Source organism: Gymnoscopelus microlampas (assembly GCF_963454915.1).
Source record: "Gymnoscopelus microlampas genome assembly, chromosome: 18".
Taxonomy (NCBI): Eukaryota; Metazoa; Chordata; class Actinopteri; order Myctophiformes; family Myctophidae; genus Gymnoscopelus; species Gymnoscopelus microlampas.
The window spans coordinates 14438409-14460224 of record NC_139955.1 but is presented as its reverse complement, the minus strand read 5'-3'; the positions used below and the strand labels follow the sequence as shown (position 1 = coordinate 14460224).

Below are 21816 nucleotides of genomic sequence, written 5' to 3'. Positions count from 1 at the left end.
GGCATAAAAGCCCAAAATAATAATAAGAAATATGACCGGAAGTGTAGATCAACTTGCTGCTGACTTGATAGCAGAGCAAATCAGATAGAGAAAAGCTCCTTGTTTCATCTTAATCACAAGAATCCTGTATGTGACTGTATGCGCTCAAACTGTTACCCTGGAGCCTTTAGACCACAGACCACCATAACTCTTAGAGTGTACAAATGGAACCAAATGGACACTTGGAACCAAATGGTTTTGTACACTCTCATAGTTACAACCACATAAGGGTCAATTTGGTTCCTCACTATCCATTATCTGGCGACCCCCTGGAACCCCTCAAGGACAACACTTTGAGAACCAATGCTTTAATAGTAGGGGGTGCTAAGTGAAAAATCGTTACGCGGCGGATAAAAGCATGAAATTTGATACAGATGTCCCTTGGGTCATCCTAAAACATCCTAGAAGAGGTGCCCAAAAAAATATTAAATAGGAAGTGAGTTATGGACAAAATCCAAAATGGCCACCTAAACTGTTGACCGTTGACTCAAAAGACACCAAAAGAATCTCCAAAAAGCATAAAATTTGGCACACATGTCCCTTGGGTCATCCTAAGACATCCTAGAAGAGGTGCCCAAAAGAATCTGAAACAGGAAGTGAGTTATTGACCAAATTGAAAATGGCCGCCTAGTGTTGTCGATTGATTCAAAAGACAACTAAAGAATCTCCAAAAAGCATAAAAATTGGCACACATGTCCCTTGGGTCATCCTAAGACATCCTAGAAGGGGTGCCCAAAAAGGTCTTCAACAGGAAGTGAGTTATTGACAAAATTGAAAATGGCCGCCTACAGTGTTGGCGATTGGCTCAAAAAGCCTATAGAATCTCCAAAAAGCATACAATTTGGCACATATGTCCCTTGGGTCATCCTAACACATCCTAGAACGGGTGCTCAAAATAATCTTTGACTAAATTGAAAATGGCCGCCTACAGTGTCAAAGATGATGCAAGATACCTAAATAATCTCATAAAAGCATGAAATGTGGTACAAATGTCCCTTGGGTGATCTGAACGCATCCTACAAGGGGTGCCCAAAGAGGTTTTAAACAGGAAGTGACCGCCTAAAGCAGTTGACACAAAATAAAACATAAAGGGACGTCATGAAAGTGTATCATTTGGTACGTACATTGAGTGCTTCTTAATATATCCTAAAAGGGGTTATTTATTTGTTTGTTTGCTTGTTTATTAAACTTTTTAGGAAGGGACCATGTTGAAGAAATTCTAAATGGCTATTTAAACAGTTGACCACGGCAGTCTGCATATTATGCAGACTCAATACGACAGGTTATGCAGTGCATAACCTGCCGTATTTTGTAGTCTACCTTCTGTTTTCATTTCTACATCATCTTATTTATTTTACTTTCTGCATTATTTTTTTATTTTACTCTTTGAATCTTCTTTGTTTATCTAACTCTCTGCATATTCTTATTTATTTTACTCTGCATCTTATCTTACTCTGCATATTCTTATTTTACTCTCTGCATCTTATTTATTTTGCACTCTACATCTTCTTGCTGGTTTTACACTCTATCTTCTCATGTATTTTCTTCTTGATCATTACTGTTTTTTTGTTATTAGTGTTTAGTAACTACATGTATTCATGTGTGCCATTTCGCAATTACCAGCACATTGGCATAATGCTCTGCAAGGTACCGGCATCTACACTTTCTCGAACAGAAGGGCTCAGCTTTGCAGCCACACTTGAGTTCTCTACAAACTTTGGCAGCCTCTGGCAAGAGTGTCCATAAAGGTGTCCATGAATCAGCTACTTTAATCCATTCATATTTGTCAGGAGATGGTAGAGATTGCATAGCTTTAAGGCTTCTGGACCAAATGCCAGATTGGCAAACTGCTCGATTTGAATGTTGTAGCAGTGCAGCCCGTGGGGGAGGAGTTTTTTCCATTGAGAGACTATTAAAACTTTTTTTTGGCACCCCTTAAGATGCATTCAGATCACCCAAGGGACATTTGTACCAAATTTCATGCTTTTATGAGATTATTTTTTATGAGTGTCTTTTGCATCATCTGTCAACAACACTGTACACGGCCATTTTCAATTTAGTCAATAACTCACTTCCTGTTTCAGATCATTTCAGGCACCCCTTCTAGGATGTCTTAGGATGACCCAAGGGACATGTATGCCAAAATGTATGCTTTTATGAGATTCTTTAGTTGTCTTTTGAGTCAATCAATAACACTGTAGGCGGTCATTTTAAAATGTGTCAATAACTCACTTCCTGTTTAAGATTTTTTGGGCACCCCTTCTAGGATGTCTTAGGATGACCAAAGGGACATGTGTGCCAAATTGTATGCTTTTATGAGATTCTTTAGTTGTCTTTTGAGTCAATCGACTACACTAGGCGGCCATTTTCAATTTCGTCAATAACTCACTTCCTGTTTCAGATTCCTTTGGGCACCCCTTCTAGGATGTCTTAGGATGACCCAATGGACATATGTGCCAAATCTTATGCTTTTTGGAGATTCTTTTGGTGTCTTTTGAGTCAACGGTCAACAGTTTAGGTGGCCATTTTGAATTTTGTCCATAACTCATTTCCTGTTTAAGATTTTTTTGGGCACCCCTTCTGGGATGTTTTAGGATGACCCAAGGGACATCTGTATCAAATTTCATGCTTTTATCCGCAGCGTAACGATTTGGCCATTTTGTGTGGTTAGCACCCCCTACTATAAGGGAATGTGTAGTATTTGTGGTGCAGCCATTATTAACCGGACTGACTGAAACCCCACATACTGGGCTAGAACCAGGGTTGCCATGTCCGCTTATTATAAGCTACTTTGGACTTGTTTATCTGTAAAGTTGCATGTAAATATTGATAGTTGGGTTGCAGTTTTTTAGGCTTGTATCTAAAGTGTAGATTGAAGTTGCTTATTTGGACGTGTTCCCTTGTGTTGCTTAAACCAGTGGTTCTTAAACATTTTCATGTCAAGGACCCCCTAATTAATATGTAGCCTATTTGTCCACAGACCCCCCCCCCCCCCCCCCCCCCCCCCCTCTGAAAATAGTTTATGCCAGCGGACATTTGTTAAAATGTTTCAAAAATGTTCCAAAATTGTATTACCTCTCCTTAGAATATTTTTTTCATTTTTGAAAATAGCAGATCTACAAGCTCACAACGCTTGTAGGTCGGCTTCAAATAGCCGTAGCTTCTTTTGGGCTTGTTTTCATAGACCTGGTTGCTTGTTTCTCTCATAGAATCTGGCAACACTGGCCAGAACCAGGCCCAAACATCATCAGCATTGCGTTTTTGCGACAGAGGCGTTACACTGAATTCAGCGACCTATCGAATTATGTGATTCGGTAGATTACTGTGTTGGTTAGTGTTGGGTTGGAGCCTGAGGTCATTGTCACTGATGTTACTTGTGTTATGTTTTATTTCTATATGCTTTTCTATTTTTCATCCAAGTTTAGAATAACATTTGCCTTGGCATTTGGCATGAGTTGTTTCTTTCCTCAAGAGATGATCCTCCAAACATAGGTACATTTCCACATAGTAACAATTTGATCAGTAGGTATTTTAATTCACCGTGCTGAAATAACGATGCATAATCCAGTGGTGGATAATACAGTACTCAATTTATTTTCTTAAGTGAAAGTATCAATGCTGGCTGCAATGTACAACTATACTCTGTTACAAGTTAAAGTCCGGAATTCAAAATTTACTTGAGTAAAAGTACTAAAGTATTGGCATCAAAATATACTTAAAGTACCCAAAGTAAAAGTACTCATTTATTATGCAAAATGTCCCATTTCAAGTTCTCAAAATGAATGAAAACATTTTGAAAATAGCAGTGAGCTTATAGATGGGCTATTTTCAAATAGGCAATCTACTGAAGTGGTTAATGCATGTTTTGTAATAATAATCTAAATCTACAAAGTAACTAGTAACTAAAGTTTTCAAATAATTGTAGTGGAAAAGAACAATATATATATTTTTAAATACCTCAAACCACTGGCCGCCCAATAATTGTCGTTTAATATTGCACTATAAAACTAGCCTAAAAATGATGCACGAAACGCTGAGCTACAGCGACCTCTGCAGGCCACCGTATATGATAGGGTTCCCGGTGTCGGTGTAACGCCCATCAGTTTTGTGTATGTCTGTCTGTACATGAATGACACACTCTCTGCTGCTGGAAGAAATGACAACAATAGGAAACGTCGTGTGTTTTGGCGTCTCGGCTTTAGTTACGGATGACTCCAGACTTTAGGACCGGGTTTGTTTTGAGGATTTTAGCTTTTAAAAAGCTCATTGTCTCAAACAGTGAGGATGGGACACAGCAGTGGATGTAGCCACATGCTAACGGCGGCGAGCTAACATTAAGACCCAACAACTTTGCGTTAGCTTAGCCACCTGCTAATAGCTGGACCTGGGGGCGTCTGTAAACCAACCAAGTCTGGTTTTATGCACATTTTTAAAGCTTAAACTTGTGGAATTTTAAGTTTTTAACCCGTCGGTTGTTTATATTCTTTTATCAATGTTGCCACAACGAGTATAGCAGCCTAACCTGCAGCCGTTAGCTTGTCAAATAGCCCAACATTTGGCCCAAATGAAGGAGTACAAAGTTGTTGTGTTGGGGAGCGGAGGTGTGGGGAAGTCTGCCCTCACCGTGCAGTTTGTCACCGGGACGTTCATAGAGAAGTACGACCCGACCATCGAGGACTTCTACCGCAAGGAGATCGAGGTGGACTCGTCTCCCTCCGTGCTGGAGATCCTGGACACGGCGGGCACGGAGCAGTTCGCCTCCATGAGAGACCTCTACATCAAGAACGGCCAGGGCTTCATCCTGGTCTACAGCCTGGTCAACCAGCAGTCCTTTCAGGTAGATGACATACATACAGCAGTGGTTCTCAAACTTTTTCCCAAGTCAAGGAGACCCAAATTGATGTGTATTTGGCCGAGGACCACCCATCTGAAAATATGTTGTGCTCAAGGACCCTACTACAAGATTTATGCCTTTTATGGTGTTAAAAATGTCACGATTTAAAAGAAAAAAGCTATATAGGCTATAGGAACCCCCTGCAATAGACCACGGACCACCATAACTCTGAGAGGGTACGAATGGAACCAAATGGACCCGTAAGGGTCCATTTGGTTCCATTTGTACACTCAAGAGTTACATCTCTCTCTCTACATCCACATACTATCCATTATTTATCTGGGGGTCCCCGGACCCCACTTTGAGAAGTGCCAACACTCACCCTTTACTCTGAGTGTACAAATGGACCTTCATGAGTCAATCTGAATCCATTTGTACAATGTATTTATTTAAATGAGTGAACCCAACTACATGAATATTTTCATATTATAGCCCAGTAATTAACCAGCATGTTCAGTTCACCCAACTCCAACCCTCTTTACTCCTGCAGGACATCAGGCCAATGCGAGACCAAATAGTGCGCGTGAAGCGCTTCGAGAAGGTGCCGTTGATCCTGGTCGGGAACAAGGTGGACCTGGAGTCCGAGCGCGAGGTGGCCGCGCCGGACGGACGCGCTCTGGCCCAAGAGTGGGGCTGCCCTTTCATCGAGACCTCGGCCAAGAGCAAAACCATGGTGGACGAGTTGTTTGCCGAAATCGTCCGGCAGATGAATTACTCCACTCTCCCGGAGAAACAGGAGCAGTGTTGCACGGCCTGTGTAATACAGTGAGGACTCGGTACGGGCTCTTCTATCATGTCAGGATTTCTTAAAAGTTTGAGATATTGTGACGTCTTGTTCATACTCTGGTTAGAGAAACCGCAGCCCACATGGCTGTGAAATATGACCACTGTCCTTTAAATATATATATTTTGCAAGTCGGTACTATTTGACCCAGTTCTGATTGGAACCTGCGGCGTACTTGAACTTGAAAATAACTATCGGGTCACGAAGAAATCTCTCTGTCCAGGTGATACATTTCAGTTTCTAAAGTTGCAAGCATGACAGATTTACCCCCTTATCGATCCCCTTTTGACCTTGCTTTATGTTAAAACCAGTATCATTAAATTATACCCTTCACAATGCATTAACAGGCCCAGCCTAATTTGATCTTGTATCCCTATCAGATAATAACTTTTAAGAGAAGTACCACTAACAAACAACTAAGCACTTCTCATTAGTACATTTAGCGAGCGAGAGCTTGTATTCACAGAAGGGGGATGAGTGGGTGTGCTTTTCAGCGAGGGCCGTTGGTTTAGTCTGTTATCATGAGATCACAGGAGGAATGTGGCATGAAGAACCAAAACTGTCTGAGCAGAGCGGAGCAGGGGTGGGGACAAGCGGAGAAGAGGCAGCTGAAATCCAGAGGCTTCATGAGCCTGATAGGAGAAGCTAGACAAAGAGAGAGAGGGGAAAAAGTGACATCCTGAAAATGAAATGATGTTCCAAAACAGGAAGCAGGGTTATTGTGTCATGAGAAATGCTGCCAGCTTTAATGAAGCCAAGACCCTGGACCTGGACTTAATTTTGTTGAATGAAACTTTATTTTAACCAATCCGAACCTGTATGGTGGCTAAAACAATTATAACTAGTGCATCTGCAGTAGTGGTGTACCTACTCTTCTATTGAGATATTTCCACCCTGATGTCGGGTAGGTCACTTACTGGTTGATAATGCAATAAAGTTATTTGAAGCAGACGGTGCACCAGATTGGATACTAGATGTGCCACCATCTTTATTGTAGTTCAGACATATTTGCAACTACCCCTCTCTTTCGGTAGAGGTAAAACTAACAGATTGTAGTCTTAACAATTGCCAACAAGAGAGGTACATTGCAAATTGCCATCATCTTAGCTGTTTATACGCCTACTTATTGCAAGACTTACTGTGTATCTATCTCCCTTTCTCATAGGTGCTTCATTTTTTGAGGATCACCACCACAACCATTTCCTGTTTTGATGACCTATATGACCTGGGGCCAACTTCAGTTTGACCCCTATGTTAAAATACCACTGGCAGTGTTTCAGCTAGATGGATGGTTTATGACTTTCTACCACAAACCATCATACAGCCCAGGAGCCTTGTGGGTCTGTCCTATTTTTGATATCTTGACTGTAAAAAGCACATTCTGCTGCGAACATCATGGCCTTTGCAATGACCCTGGTTGCAGCTCTTCTTCATAGTGTAAAAGACAGACCGATGCAGGTGTGTCAGAAGAATGACCATCTGTCAACTGCAACTATTTTCATTTAAAGTTGGAAGTACAATTGAACGAGTAAGAGTGTTCTTGGGGGTGGCGGCTTCTTTTCAAAGCTGCTCAATCATTATATGCTCGGATTCATTTACTTGTGTCATCATTTCTTGAATTTGCTGTCTAATTTTAAACCTGCATTTCACAGCGATGAAACGTTGAATTCTAAGCATGCATACCTCTGTGAGTTTGGAAACCGTTAACCACAATGATGCGCTGCGCCACAGGTAATCGTTACCGCTCACTTTTCTTGGTGTAATTTTGAAAACCTAGTCAAGACAATTACACTGAACGTTATACAGACTGTGGTGCTGTGAACTGTAGTTGTGTGTGCGCGTGCGTGCGCACGCATGTATGTGTCAGTCATACTTTCAAGATTTTATGTTTGTAAGTCACCTGGAAGCAGCACAACTCTTACAGAAGTATGCATGCTGAAAATGTAAAATGTTCTACTAAAGTGAATTAAGACTTGTAAGTGGTAAAGAGAAGCCATTTTAACTGTTCTATACCTGAATTCTGTCAAACCACAGATTTTGTTATACAAGCCTGAATCACTTTGTTTGCAAGTTGGACCTTTTCAGTAATCAGTCAGTAATTACTGTATGTTTATAAAAGTTGTTGCAGTAATGGTCAAAATGATTGATGTGCCTCCCATGTATGAGATGATTTATAAAATGACCAAAGTGGCATACAGTGGCTGTCGTAGCTGCAGATTTCCTGGGCAGTAAACTACCCCCACTGCAATGTGGTTTGATCAAAATTCTGGCCCTTTTAATAAAATTTAACATTGTATTTTTCATATTTTGTTTTCTTTTCTCATGATAACCTATTTATTAACTAATGACAGGAAGAGCCAATGTTAAACTTTTTTTTTTACTAGCTTTTTGTTCTTTTACTTTTGTGTAATTTCAGGATACATAATGTTTTTGAAGCTGAGAAATTAACAGAGCCTTAAATCATTTCTCTTTCACCCTGGTCTCTTGTCATTTTTTTCTTGTCACCAAGATGAGCAGCAGTCATAATGATCTGGTATTGATCATTATGATTGTTTGGTTTAAATGTAACATCAGTCATTAAAGATCTGGGATCAGTTAGGTTTAAGAGCAGACTGACCACTTGAACCCCAGAATCCATATTCTGGAGGGAACATTAGACAAAAATAGCCAATCTGCTAGGTCCCCCGTTGTGAGCTTGTAGATTGGCTATTTTTGGCAAAGAGATATGGTGTATAGTGAAACGAGCGACGAAGTACAGTTGCAACTCGGGTCCGTTTTGCTAAGAGGATGTACTGTAAGTAAGTGATTAATGATCTGGGATAATTTTGGTTTGAGAGCAGGTGTAAATTTGACACAATTGCAGATAGCAAATTATTTAACTTAACCTTTAAGTGTGTGCTTTGAAGAAAGAAACTTAAGACAGTGATAATAATGATCTATGATGCTACCTTTGATTTAAGCCTCATCAAATCATCAAATAACTAGGTTTTGGAAATGTGCAGCCTGTTGCTGATAGTAAAAGAAAAAGTTTAGTTCTTACTAAAGTGTCAAACTGTCTGCATCTATGTCAGTGTAGTTACATAGTTATCAGATCTACTCCACCCTTCCCATCTCACCAACTGCCACTAAGACTAAATAGAACAGTTAGCATAGCACAGTCTGTTAGCATATATTTAACATGGTCCACTCAAGTTGGATTTATTAGGTTGTTTTTGTTGTATTAAATTGTTTCTGCTGCAGCTTTTATATAAGATGTGGCTAATCCAGATCATTTTCAATATTCAAAGTCTGTTATTTCATTATTTAGCGACATTTGAGATATTCCAAGAAAGATGCAGCTTTTACCTACTTATTTTGACTCAAACATGACTATATAGGCACTTATAGACATCGTTAAGAGACATTTTAGCTTGCTCCCAGAAGAGAGATAAACAATAGGATTTCTCCATATCCCAGTCGACCCTAGAGTCTAGACCAGTGGTTCTCAAAGTGGGGTCCGGGGACCCCCAGGGGTTCTTGCGGGGGTTCCAGGGGGTCCCCAGCAACATTTATTAATATAGCGTAACAATCATTTTAACCATTTATACGTTGGCTATTAAAAAATAGCAGACATACAAGCTCACAGCGCGTCACTTCGTGCTGCGCTGCGAGCTTGTACATCTGCTATTTTGGAAAAAACATTTTGAATTTCTTTTAACATACATCTTCTCTTCTGGGGGTCCCTGGGACAAAACATGTTCAGATGGGGGTCTGCACCCAAATATATATCATTTTGGGGGTCTTTGACATGAAAAGGTTTGAGAACCACTGCCAGACAGCAGGATTATCGCCACACCAGTAGGTGGCAGTATCGTGCATATTATTCATGGTGTCATCGTCATCGTTTTCAAGCAACGCGGAAGTGAGGTTGTCTGTTGTTGTCTCTATGGTTGTTGTTTTATATTATTATTATTATTACATATTATAACTCTATGGTTATTGTGTCAACATCAGAAAGCTGTTCAGACATGAAGACCATATTTGTTACTGTTGGAACGACATGTTTTGATGAACTCATTAGTAGCATCACGTCTTCTGACGCTGTTCAAGTGAGTATCAGTACTGCAATGTAGAAATACTCTGGTACGTAAAGTACGTAGTCCGGAATTCAAATTTACTTGAGTAAAAGTACAAAAGTATTGGTATCAAAATGTACTTAATCGTATGAAAATAGCAGATGATGCGACGTGAGCTTGAAGATCTCTAATAATCCAAATCTACAAAGTAACTAGTAACTAAAATGTTCAAATAATTGTAGTGGAGTAAAAGTATAATATTTGCCTCTTGAGATGTATTGGAGTAGAAGCAAAAGTACTGAAAATTGGAAATACTCCAGTAAAGTAGAAAATACCTCGAAATTGTACTTAAGTACAGTACTTCAGTAAATGTACTTAGTTACTTTCCACCACTGCACATAGGCTGTTTTGTAGAGAATTGATGATAAATGGACTTGGAGATTTTTTTTATTAAAAATTGACAGCTTAGTAGAATACAGGTTGTATTTAAACATTTTGCACATAAACAGTCGTCTGCCATCTAATATAGGTATAGTTAGGATATTTTCACACCTGGTGACGTCACACTGGTTTGGGGATCATGACTTCACTCTCAATATGTGAATATCAAAGAAACCACATTTCTGACTGAGTGGAATTTTACTCTTTCTAAGGAAACATACCTACTGAGAATGGCCATGGCCATTTGAATGGACCACCACTAGTAAGTATTGTCAAGTATGTTTATGGTGTTTTTGTTCATATTGTTCTCCTCACTGACAGGCCTTGAAGGTTCGTGGTTATGAGCGCTTAGTTCTTCAGGTTGGACGAGGCTCGGTTCTCCCAGCCCCTGAGACTTGTCCAGATGTCCAACTAGAGGCGTTTCGCTTTAAAGACTCCATAGCTGAAGACATCAAGTGTGCTGATCTGGTCATCAGCCATGCTGGTATGTATTGTGAAACAAGATTATCCATCAGGTTTCAAATACTGTCTCACTGGCTAATAAGCAAAATATGCCTTATAACTAAAATGTGAAATTAAAAACACCTTAAATATTGTATTTATTTTAGAAATAGTTCAGTACTAGAGTAAACGTACAAAAGTATTGGCATCAAAAATATACTTCAAATGCCAAAAGTAGAAGTACTCATGCAGAATGTCCCATTTCTCAATTTTCAAATGTATAAAATCCTTTGAAAATAGCTGGTCTACAAGCTCACAATGCGTGGCTTTGCGACACGTTGTGAGCTAGTAGATCGTCTATTTTCAAATTGCCAAAGTATATATGGGCTGAAGTGGTTAGTGTATGTTTTGTAATAATAATACAAAGTCACTTGTAATGATCATTTTCAAATCATTGTCGTACAGTTAAAAGTACAATATTTGCCTCTGAGAGTAGAAGTAAAAGTATTGAAAATTGCAAATACTCCAGTGAAGTAAAAAATACATCAAAATGGTACTTAAGTACAGTACTTGAGTAAATGTACTTAGTTACTTTCCACCACTGCACATAGGCATGATCATCAGCCAATAGCAAACGGGGTAATAATCGGTCAAGTCATTAGAGTGGCAAGACAACATACAAGTTCTACAAATAGCTAGGATAGCAGGTAGACATCAAACCTAGTATCTGTCTAAATAACATACAGATAACATACAGTACTATCTAAATAAGAACGATAGCATCTGTGGACAAGCAAACAGCATATGTGATCAAAGAACCAACATAACTAGCAACTAAATAGGCAACAAGTATTGATACAAGGAAATAAGGAGTGCTAGAGGATGAGGTGAGGTGGAGTATGAAGTTAAAATGATTCCTTAGCTCTAGATCTTTTATTATAATTATTACTTTTTTCCTAGGGGCTGGTAGCTGCCTGGAAGCCCTCGGCGCAGGAAAGCCCCTGCTGGTGATCGTGAACGATGGACTGATGGACAACCACCAGATGGAGTTGGCCAGGCAGCTGCACAAAGACTCCCACTTATTGTACTGCACCTGCAGGTGTGTGTTTTCCTCATTCACCTGGTATTTGAGGATCATCTGTGAGACCCCCACTGACTGTTCTTTTTTCTTCTGAAATGTTTCAGCACCCTCGTAGCAACCCTGAACACCATGGACCTGTCTGTTCTGCTGCCCTTTGTACCTGGACAGCCAAAGTACTTTGCCAATTTCTTAGACAGGGCCCTTGGTGTTCAATGATTCTCCTTCACCTTAAACTTCAAATGTATTGTCACATCACAAGTTTGTAGATGTAAAAGACTGGGTGAAAACTGTGTGAAAGAGAGTTAAGTATATACTATGTATATAAAGGAGCCACTCAATGTGAGCATTTTTAGTCAATGAGAGTTTTGAGAATAATAATAATGTATTTTATTTGTATTGCACTTTTCATTCACAAAGAATCTCACAGTGCTAATGTAATTTGGATGCAATTTTGTAATATATTGCTTTCAATTGGTCAAACATATTTTGTTTTTGCATTGTAATTATATGGATAGCAGCTCTGCATCACTGAGATATTGCATTATGTATAGCCTTCTGATTTATTTTATTTTGAAATGTAATTAAATGTTGTGAATGAAGGAATACCAACGATTGTTTGTGTTGTCATTTTTGAATTTGCAATTCAATTTCAAAACAAGTCAAGTGTGAAAGGACTTATCCAGTCTGGGTCATTTGAGTCAAGAGAGGCAGTCTGAGATGAAAACAAATACCTTGTTTGTTCAGTTGAGCCCTGCAAGCAGAAGAAGCAAAGTCCAAAGGACCGCAGTCATCAAACCACAAATGGAGGTCGACATCTGTTTTTCTGACCTTGTGACTTGGTATGGAAAGATGCAGCTTTCTGAAGACCCAGTGACGGCGTTCCCAGGAGTCCATTCTCACCAGTGATTCCGGTTCCTTTGAAGTCTTCGAATGATGTTCATCTACATTAAACATGGAGGTGAGCCACAGCATCTCTGATTAATTTCCTTGTGTATATTTTACTGTTCTTGGTTCTAGCACTTCTGTGTTTTGATGTTTTCAATGCCTCTCATCCATGGGGAACAGATAACCAGGTGTTTCTCGCCCATCCCAATTGTCCCCTGGTCCTGTTGCTTCAGTACATGAGAACTAAACTTGGCATTCCAGAGTCAGGTAGGGAAACCCTAGAGTTTGCCATGTGGATGATGAAGAGGCAGGCTGTGTTCGCACCGTATAAAGGAAAAACAACAGCTACAATAATGTCTTCTGTTGTCTTTTTTTAACAGCAACACAGTTACTAATACCAGAATGTTTACATTTCATGTGTAATATTTACTCTTATTTGGATGGAATATGTGCTTCATTAATCTTCTAGCCAATATCTGAAGAACTAGAAGGAATATTAAGTCTGTGTGTTTTGGAGGGAGGGGGGGGGGGGGGGGGGTCACTGGATGCTTCCATTAAATATTTCACACTGTTCAACTTCAGAGGTGTCTGCTTACATCTGCTGAGTTCTGCCATAGCTGCCTCAAGGGAGGTTTAACTTTTAACATGTACAAATGTATACTTCGTTGCATGACAGTTCGCAAAAAAACATCAGATCTTTAACTGATAATGATTGTGTTGATCAATTGAAAATCAGTTGGTTTTGGCGAGTGACACAATTGTGCGACAAAGTATAAATTATTCTTAAGGCTGTCATTACCACTCTCATTACTAAGATTAATGGAGCTACCTGATGACTTTAATGGTATCATTAGTGTGACCACAGTAAAGCTATCATTTGTACCTGGCGCTCTGCCCCTCCCGTACCTGCATTCTGCATCTGTTAGGTGCTGTCTTACCTGAGGTGTGTCACAGGCAGGCACTTGAAAAATCCAGCATGCTTGTAAATTTTAGATATATGGAAGTGTCTTTCTGTCAGTCGTGTTGTGTATTTATGCTCTGTAGCACTGTTTTATGCTAGGTAAATCTCTCAGCAACTTTGTTGAAACATGCTATACAGGTTAAGCTTGTGTGTGTGTGTGTGTGTGTGTGTGTGTGTGTGTGTGTGTGTGTGTGTGTGTGTGTGTGTGTGTGTGTGTGTGTGTGTGTGTGTGTGTGTGTGTGTGTGTGTGTGTGTGTGTGTGTGTGTGTGTGTGTGTGTGTGTGTGTGTGTGTTTCAGTGCTGGTGGATCTGTGTGATGAACAAGGTACTCTGAAACGACTCTTCCTGTCCCAACAGCCCCAGGATTGTGCCAGTAAATTACTTCCAGATAGGACTTCATTCATTTTCTGCACTGTCAACAGTGAGCAGCACATACTGTATACATCATTCATAGATGTTATTGATCAAATTGCTTTACAGTTGCTATTCTGTGGTCACAATGCAAAGATTTGCTGTAATTCTGTCCTAAATAGATGATTATACATCTATACTGTACGTATCTAATCATTCTCTAATTAGAGACAAACCAAATGTTACTGATATTTGAACAGTGTTAGACTGCATGGTTTGAGCAGAGGGGACAAACGTTACTATAGATAGCTCTGAAATGGTTTGTTATCTGATCAGGAAACCCAGAGGACGGTGCTTATGTTTCCATCAGCCCGCTGGTGGCTGACCCAGACCCTGCGTTTCTCGGTAACTATGTTTAAAAGCTCAAACAGCTTGTTCATTTGTGTGTTGTTGGTACACATGTATACATGTCTGTTGGCGTTACTCATAAAGATTGTGTGCATAATGCATATGCATGTTTTGTCAGACATCTTGCAGTCACAGGTTAAAATCCTGGAGAAGTCTCGCCTACGACAGCTCTCCTCTCAACAGCACCAAAACCACAGAGTCGGCGTGAAGCCGGCCCAGATCCATTCCACACAGTCTGTGAGTTAAGGTTTTTTGTTGTGTGCATGTCTACAGTTGGTAGTAATCCAAAAAAAATAGATTAGACTGGATTCCACTGAATTCCGAGGGAAATTAAAGATTTTTTGGCACCTGATTATTTTTGCTTTTCTTTTCATTTATTTATTATACTAGGGTTTGGGTTTTGGCCTAATTTAGATCATATGGACTGTTTATTCAGTGGTATCACTGTTTTTTGTTGGTATTGCTTATGTGGTGATTAGATTAGAATAGTTTAGATGTCCTTTATTATCCACAAGGGAAAATCGTTTTCCTTGGGTCAATGCATACAGACAAGACAATATATGGTGTTGCGGCTATGAAGCAACATTTGTTTAAATTAGGCTAACAGTCTAAAAAGAAACCCCACTAGTCCTTCACTAGGCCATGCTGTACTGTACCTTACACCCAGACTAAAGTGATTTGAACATGATGATGATGATGATGATGATGATGATCATCAACCTTTATTTCACCTTGAGAAACTATTGAGGAAGACACTCATTTACAAGGGTATTGATTTACAAAAGTACAAATAATAGTCCTAAGCTCTCACAAGTGGGGCTACATTTGAAAATTAAACGGAAATGTTTAAATTATTATTATTAGCAAAAGCTATAAAGTCAGAGAAAATAAAGTGCCAACAGAAGACAAGTGGAAGTGTTGGCCTAGAGGTAGCGCTGCAGGAAACGCCATGGGATGCCCTAAATCAGTAGGGTTTATCCTCTGGGGTGCGTAAGGGTGCACAATAAATTCTATGGCAGTAGTTCAGTACTTGTTTTTGATTAATCTTTAGGACCCAAGTGTTGGATGACTGACCAACCGACAGTGTCATTTTTTAAAGAACCCTGTCGCTAGTACTACAAGACGTAGTAGTAAATATATTATTAATGCAAGCCCACTTTATTATTATTATAGTTATTGTATCTTGTTTGGGTATCCTACGATCTCCTGCAGACTATGCAGCGTCGCAGTCGAGCTGGCACTGATGATGAACCACAGCAACGCACCTCAAACAGAAGAAATCCAAAATAATCTGGACATCTTGTACAAATAACGGATAAGCTGATTAAAACTACATTATATAAACATACCCTTTTGCCTCTCTTATTCATTTAATACTGTAGATTTATCTTATTGTCAATATTTAGTATGTTTTAAGCTTTCATGTTTTAATATCCCGGCCTGGCGGGGATCTGTATTTTTAGTATTTAGCTCATCTGTTTTGCATGAAACTATCCTGAAACATGATACAGCATCAAACTAGTTGTGCTACTGCAAGAATCAAGGTTGTCTTTATTGTTACATCTTGTGTGCAGGTTCATAAGAATGTGTTTGGCTAGACAGACATTATAGCAACATAAATAACAGTCATTTAAAAAAAGTTATAAGGAAAAGAAAAATCCATGAATATATAAAACGTATACCAACATACAGTATAGATAGATAGATATCTTTATTAAAGTGTCCCTCCGCAACACACACATAGAAATACAAAGTACATGCCAGAATAAAAGAGTTGTGTACCACTCACAATGAGTTGTGAGACACTTAATAATAAAACATACATTATTGTTCCATAAAATCAACATACAAACACAAAACAATGTATACACCGGAACTCATAAAATAATCGTCTGTTAAAGATGAGGAGGCAGGCTTTGGTACATTCATCAATACAGTGTTTACTAATGCTAATATTACACACATTTATATAATCAAAATCATTAAAATGTGCAACATAATTTGATAGGTGAAGAAATGATTCTGCACAAATGTCAGCATAGAGGTCACAGACAGTGTAGAAGAACATGGGTTTCCGATTCAATAGAACCATCATTTCATATAGTACAATACAGTAAAGTAACTATCAGCTGGGGTGTTTGTGTATCTACCAGTTTCTATGGCTAAAAGAGCAACTCCACATCTGAATTTGGCAAAGGCGCTTCTAAGCTGCCTTGACATAATCCTTTGTATAGGGCTCTTAATAGGCAGTATGTGAGTAGCTTATTTCCTTCCGATCTATTTATTAACTGAAGCCATGACTCTTCATCTGCTTTTGACACTGCCCTGTCAAAACACTTCAGATCATTACTTGAATAAACACTATTTATACCAGCATGACGGGACATATCTAAAGAGCTAAAATCTTACTGTGTTTAGCATAATTACATTGAACCACACGTTTACAGAGTCGGTCGTCAGGCATACAACAGAGCCTCTGCCAGTTCTTAAATATACAGGACCACTGGTGTTGCCATGGAGTTTTCCAACCCATATCAACCTGTATAGCAGCATTTGGGGTGTATTTATCAACTCCTAAATAAAATCTACATGCCTGGTTAAAAAAGCATTTACACAAGAATAACTTGCCCCAAACGGCAGCAGTATAAGTAAGCATAGGCAGAACCAAGGATTCAAACAGTTTGGTGTAGTATTTGAAGGAAAAACCACCCATAGACTTACATTTGGCGATGATTGCACCCAGAGCTCTACTGGCATGCATTGGTAGATGCTTTACAGTTTTATTATTAAACTGAACCAAGACAGGGGCATTGAAGGATTTCTAAAATGCACCACTTTCGTTTCATCTACATTCATGTTCAGTTTCCAATTCTGACACCAGCTATGAACGAGATCAAGCATCTCCTGTAGCCCTTCTTCCGTTTCAGAGATCAAGACAATGTCATATGCAAATAAAAGTATGGATTTTTTGCCAAAGGCCTTGCCAGAGATAGATCATGTATATACATGGCGAAGAGAATAGGAGATCAAATGCAGCCTTGTTTCACACCAATGTCAACTGGAAACCAGTCTGTGAGACATCCATTAACACAAACACAGACATTTTCATGCAAAGCTGTAAGACAATTCAGTATTGCCATGAAGGCCCAAAATAGACAGCTTATTCCAAAGCATGTTTCTATCTATATGATTAAAAGCCTTTGAAAAGTCAAAAGAACAAACAATTTCTTGTTGTGCCTATAAAGTGGCAATGTGATATACGTAACAACATATACACAACAAGAGAAGATAAACACTTTATCTTACTCCTGGGTTATCAACATCTAATGCAAACATGAGCATGCAGAAGCTGTAAAGTGATTCCTTTAAGCTTCCATTAAGCTGCATTCCTTTCAATCTTAACATGCCCTTCAATATCAAATCAATCACCTTTAATCTGTTTTGACTATCCATTTTCTTTTGCCATTGTTCCTTTGGCAAACCTTAAAACACAGCTACACATGCTTTCAATCACAGTAATGTTTCAAGACTTTCTCATCAACATAGAATATCTGTTCACATTAATGTGGAGCGGCTGCAGCTGGGTGGGTAGAGAGGCCTTCTTGGAAACAGCAGGCCTTCGGTTTGTGCCCCGGTCTATGTGTTGAAGTGTCCCTGAGCAATAACAGCTACCCGTCGCCGAACGCAATATATAGCGCTCACTGTTCCTTATTTTGTTAGGGTGAGTAAATGCAGGTAAATTCATGTAAGTGATAATATACACAGTGACAAAAATACACAAAAGGAGTGGGGACCAAATAAAGATTTTTATAATTTAGGTCGTAGAATTTGATCTCCTCTTGTCCTCAAGTAACATTGTCCTCTACAAAGCCAACCATCTTTATAATAACCATCTAATGTATGATAAGCACTCACCCACCTTTACAACTTGTATAGGACTTTTGAAGAGAGAATAGACATTTCCTTACCTTATTTCATATCATCTTTTCATAGTTAGCAGGAAACCTGAGAAGGAAATGTGTATTTTGAAATAGCGTGTGTACATGAGTGGGGTAGAATATCAATGTGTCCAAGGATACCAAAATCATCAGCACAGCAGCTGCAACAGTCTACAGAGGAGGAGACAAGGAGCACCATAGTTCCCACACGCCAGCACATCTGCCACAACCACCAGGTTACTGGAAACCCTCTGGAGGCCTCAGGAAGAGTGGTTGAGATTAGTTGATCTTTATAATTGTGTAGAAAATAAACAGTTTATCCTGCATTATCCTGCATTTTCACATTTCAAACTTACCATGATATATGAATAATTATTCAAGTTGTCTTCAATTCAAAGATCTAATTCTCTGTGGTGCAATGTCACTAATCGCAAGTACTTTAGTTCTTGTAATTGAGTGGCCTTTTTATGCACTTTTTTCAGGTTGCTTTTGCTTTATTTTCATGAGAGAGGAGGCTGAGGATAAAGAGGGCCAGGGGGGGAAACATGCGATGCGAGAGTGCAGTCTAGCTAATACCAACTCTCGACTTCTGAATCGCTGCCCTCCACACCCTCCTGTCAAGCATCAGGGTCTCTCTGCTCTGCAGTGTTGTTAACTCTGCTGTCGAGCATCTATGTAGGTAGTGCGCTTTTTGCCTTTCCTGGCTGTGCCATGGGTTGGCTCCCACAGTGTCAATTTGCTTGCCACTAGTTCCGGTCGCCTGACTTGCCTTGCAGCCTCATCCTTCTCTCTCTGACCTTGTCTGTGACCTGTGGTAGGTCCCTATAGAGGACCACATTTCTGATGTGGTCCGCCCATGTGACACCTAGTGCCATTCATAGCATTCTTGTGTAGACTCCATCCAGAGGCTATTTCCTGTTGTGCTGTGAGGGTCCATGTCTCAGCCCCATACAGCATTCCAGGCAAGAACCCTCTGGACCTTAAGGTCCTGTTCCGTTGAAGCAGTCCAGGCCCAGAGATATTTGAAGTCCTCTATTACCTCGAGCGCTATGTCATCTGCGTAGTCGAGGTCAGTAATCGTGATGGAGTTTACTCGACTTCCTCTGGACCAGCATGAACCCCAGCCACTGATTGCGAGTCTCAGGGTGTGGTCCGCATCGCTATAATGAACAGGAGAGAGTCACCCTGCAGAACGTGCCGGAGATGTTACAAGCATATGGTTGGTGCAACACAATGCACATATTTGAGTACATTTTAAAATCAGTATTTCTACTTTAAACCTCAAGTTTTATTTAAGGATTTTACTCAACTAGAAGTACTATACACTGTACAGTATCTGTATACAGTATATATGTTTATATTTTATATTGAAATTATCATTTTTTTGTAGCATGAAACTATACTAATACATGATACAGCATCAAACAGGTTTTCTTTTGTTACATCTTGTTTACATGTACAGTACGCGAGAGTAAAACATATTTTTGCTTGGCTCCTTATTGTAACTACATAAGAATAGTAATTAAAAAAAAGACAGTAATATAATCAGAAGAAAAGACAAATCCTCATATACTGTATACGGCACAATGTATATGCATAATATAACAATGTATACCGTATACACAGCAGGAGAAGAGAAACTGTTTTGTCCATTATCCTAGCGCTTAAGGTGCTAGAAGGTGCTGTGTGGGTCATACTGGGTTATCAACATATAATCTAAACATAATGAGCATGCAGAAACTGTAAAGTGATTCCTTTAAGCTTAAACTGTGTTTTTTTTAAATAAATCCTGCCATGCCCTTCAATATTGAATCAAACATCATTAATCTGATAGTGTTTTGACTGTTCAGTTTCTTTTGCCATTGTTCTGCTGGAAAACCTACACATGGAATCACCGTAATGTTCCAAGACTTTCTAATCAATGTAGAGCATCTGTTCACCTTAATGGACCTAGTTTAGTTGGTAGAATTTGATCTCAGTCCTCAAGAAACACTGTCCTCTGTAAAGCCATATGTTTTCGGCCCTGTCTGTGTGTCTGTCTGTCTGTCTGTCTGTCTGTCTGTATGTCTGCGTGTCTGTCTGCCTGCCTGTCTGTGTGTCTGTCTGCCTGCCTGTCTGTGTGTCTGTGAACAGCTTATCTCTGGCATCGCTGGACAGATCAGTGTGAAACTTTGCACGCACATCACTCCCAGTACACCAAGGAAGATCCTCCACCCCAGATGTTTCAAATCATGGTGGCACTATATAAGGCCGCTTAACCTTTTAGCCTATAACTCTTGAACCGTGGGTCAAACAGTTAAAGAAATGAATTTTCTTGAATTGCCCGGGATTCCTTGGATCTGTCACAAGACAAAAAGTTCACAGAAAAACATTTACAATGTTTGCACAAGTGTTCTAAGAGCAGGTACATCTGTTGTGTGGTCAGAGTCCTTACTGCAGTTGGAAAGAAAGTATTCACCCAGGATGAATTGGTGGACAGAGACTTATAGCGCCTCCCAGTGGACATCAGCAGGAAGAGGTGAGCAGGGTGAGAGAGCTCTGGGATGATTGTCATTGTACTGTCCTGATGCTGATGGGGAAGGGCAAATAATCCTAATCAATGATAATGTGTGTGCTAACATACCAGCCTGTGAGGGGGAAATGCTCTCAATAATGACCATGTAAAACCATGTTTCACAGTGTTCGTGTGGGTCTACTCCCACAGCAAAAGACCTGCATGCTAGGATCATCCTCCTGCCAATGTCAATGCACTGGTCTTAATAGAGCTGGAGCTGGTTGGTAGATTACTACATTACGTTCCCACCACTGCTCCCATATCCATTTAGCACAGAACCTTTAAAAAATGTTGCTGTAGGCACTGCTGGTTATTTGCCTCATTGATAGGAGTGTAAGCACTTCTGCAAATCTTCGACCTGCAAGAGGAAAGTCTTTTTATGTGTTATGTGTTATTTTTTGTTGTCGGGGAAATGCTATTTTAGCTCAAGTTGGAGACATTGTTGTACAGTAGACCTATAGTACATATGCAAAAAGCTTACTGATGTAGATATTTTAATGAGCGTTTGCGTGGTTGTGCAGTAGCAGCATCTGGTGCTGTTGGAGACTTGCTCTTTTCACAGGAAATGGTGGGTGACGATGCAGAAAGCACATTCATTTACACTTCCACCTCCAAATGGCACAGGCAGCATGTTCATACTTCACATACAGTATAGTTTCAGCAGATACAGGCCAACACTTGAAACTGAGGGGCGGTTATGTGTATAACACTTAAATCCCTGTTATGTGTCATTATGTCTGCAGTCCAGCAATGTCAACATTCAGTTAAAACCATAGATTTCAAAACATGAGTTTATTTTTAGATTTTTGCGAAAACCAAACCGGAACTTCACAGCAATATTGTCCACCTGTGTAATTGAAATAGCCCTATTTCAGTTTCAACATTAGAGCTTTAGTATTATTAGTGAATTATGCAATACACTGATGTTGGAATAGAAAAAACTATCCTTGATTTCTTTTCGTGAATAATATCCACTTTGTAAAC

The 21816-nt window shown here is 39.6% G+C and overlaps 3 protein-coding genes across 3 annotated transcripts; all 3 read left to right on the top strand.

Annotated features, from left to right (window-relative positions):
- Positions 1-4138: 4138 nt before the first annotated feature.
- rap2c (RAP2C, member of RAS oncogene family) lies at positions 4139-8191 on the top strand. The gene is made up of 3 exons (XM_084042142.1): positions 4139-4876; positions 5424-5709; positions 6883-8191. The coding sequence occupies exons 1-2, from the start codon at positions 4604-4606 to the stop codon at positions 5700-5702; spliced, it is 552 nt and encodes a 183-aa protein (XP_083898268.1). The 5' UTR covers positions 4139-4603; the 3' UTR covers positions 5703-5709; positions 6883-8191.
- A 1413-nt stretch (positions 8192-9604) lies between these two features.
- Positions 9605-12338, top strand: LOC311065535 (UDP-N-acetylglucosamine transferase subunit ALG13). Its single transcript, XM_084085924.1, has 4 exons — positions 9605-9805; positions 10535-10697; positions 11615-11753; positions 11840-12338. The coding sequence occupies exons 1-4, from the start codon at positions 9689-9691 to the stop codon at positions 11949-11951; spliced, it is 531 nt and encodes a 176-aa protein (XP_083942050.1). The 5' UTR covers positions 9605-9688; the 3' UTR covers positions 11952-12338.
- Positions 12339-12470: 132 nt separating this feature from the next.
- On the top strand, positions 12471-15598 carry cUnhxorf65 (chromosome Un CXorf65 homolog). Its single transcript, XM_084085926.1, has 5 exons — positions 12471-12693; positions 12801-12887; positions 13880-14002; positions 14269-14337; positions 14459-15598. The coding sequence occupies exons 1-5, from the start codon at positions 12666-12668 to the stop codon at positions 14584-14586; spliced, it is 435 nt and encodes a 144-aa protein (XP_083942052.1). The 5' UTR covers positions 12471-12665; the 3' UTR covers positions 14587-15598.
- Positions 15599-21816: the final 6218 nt, after the last annotated feature.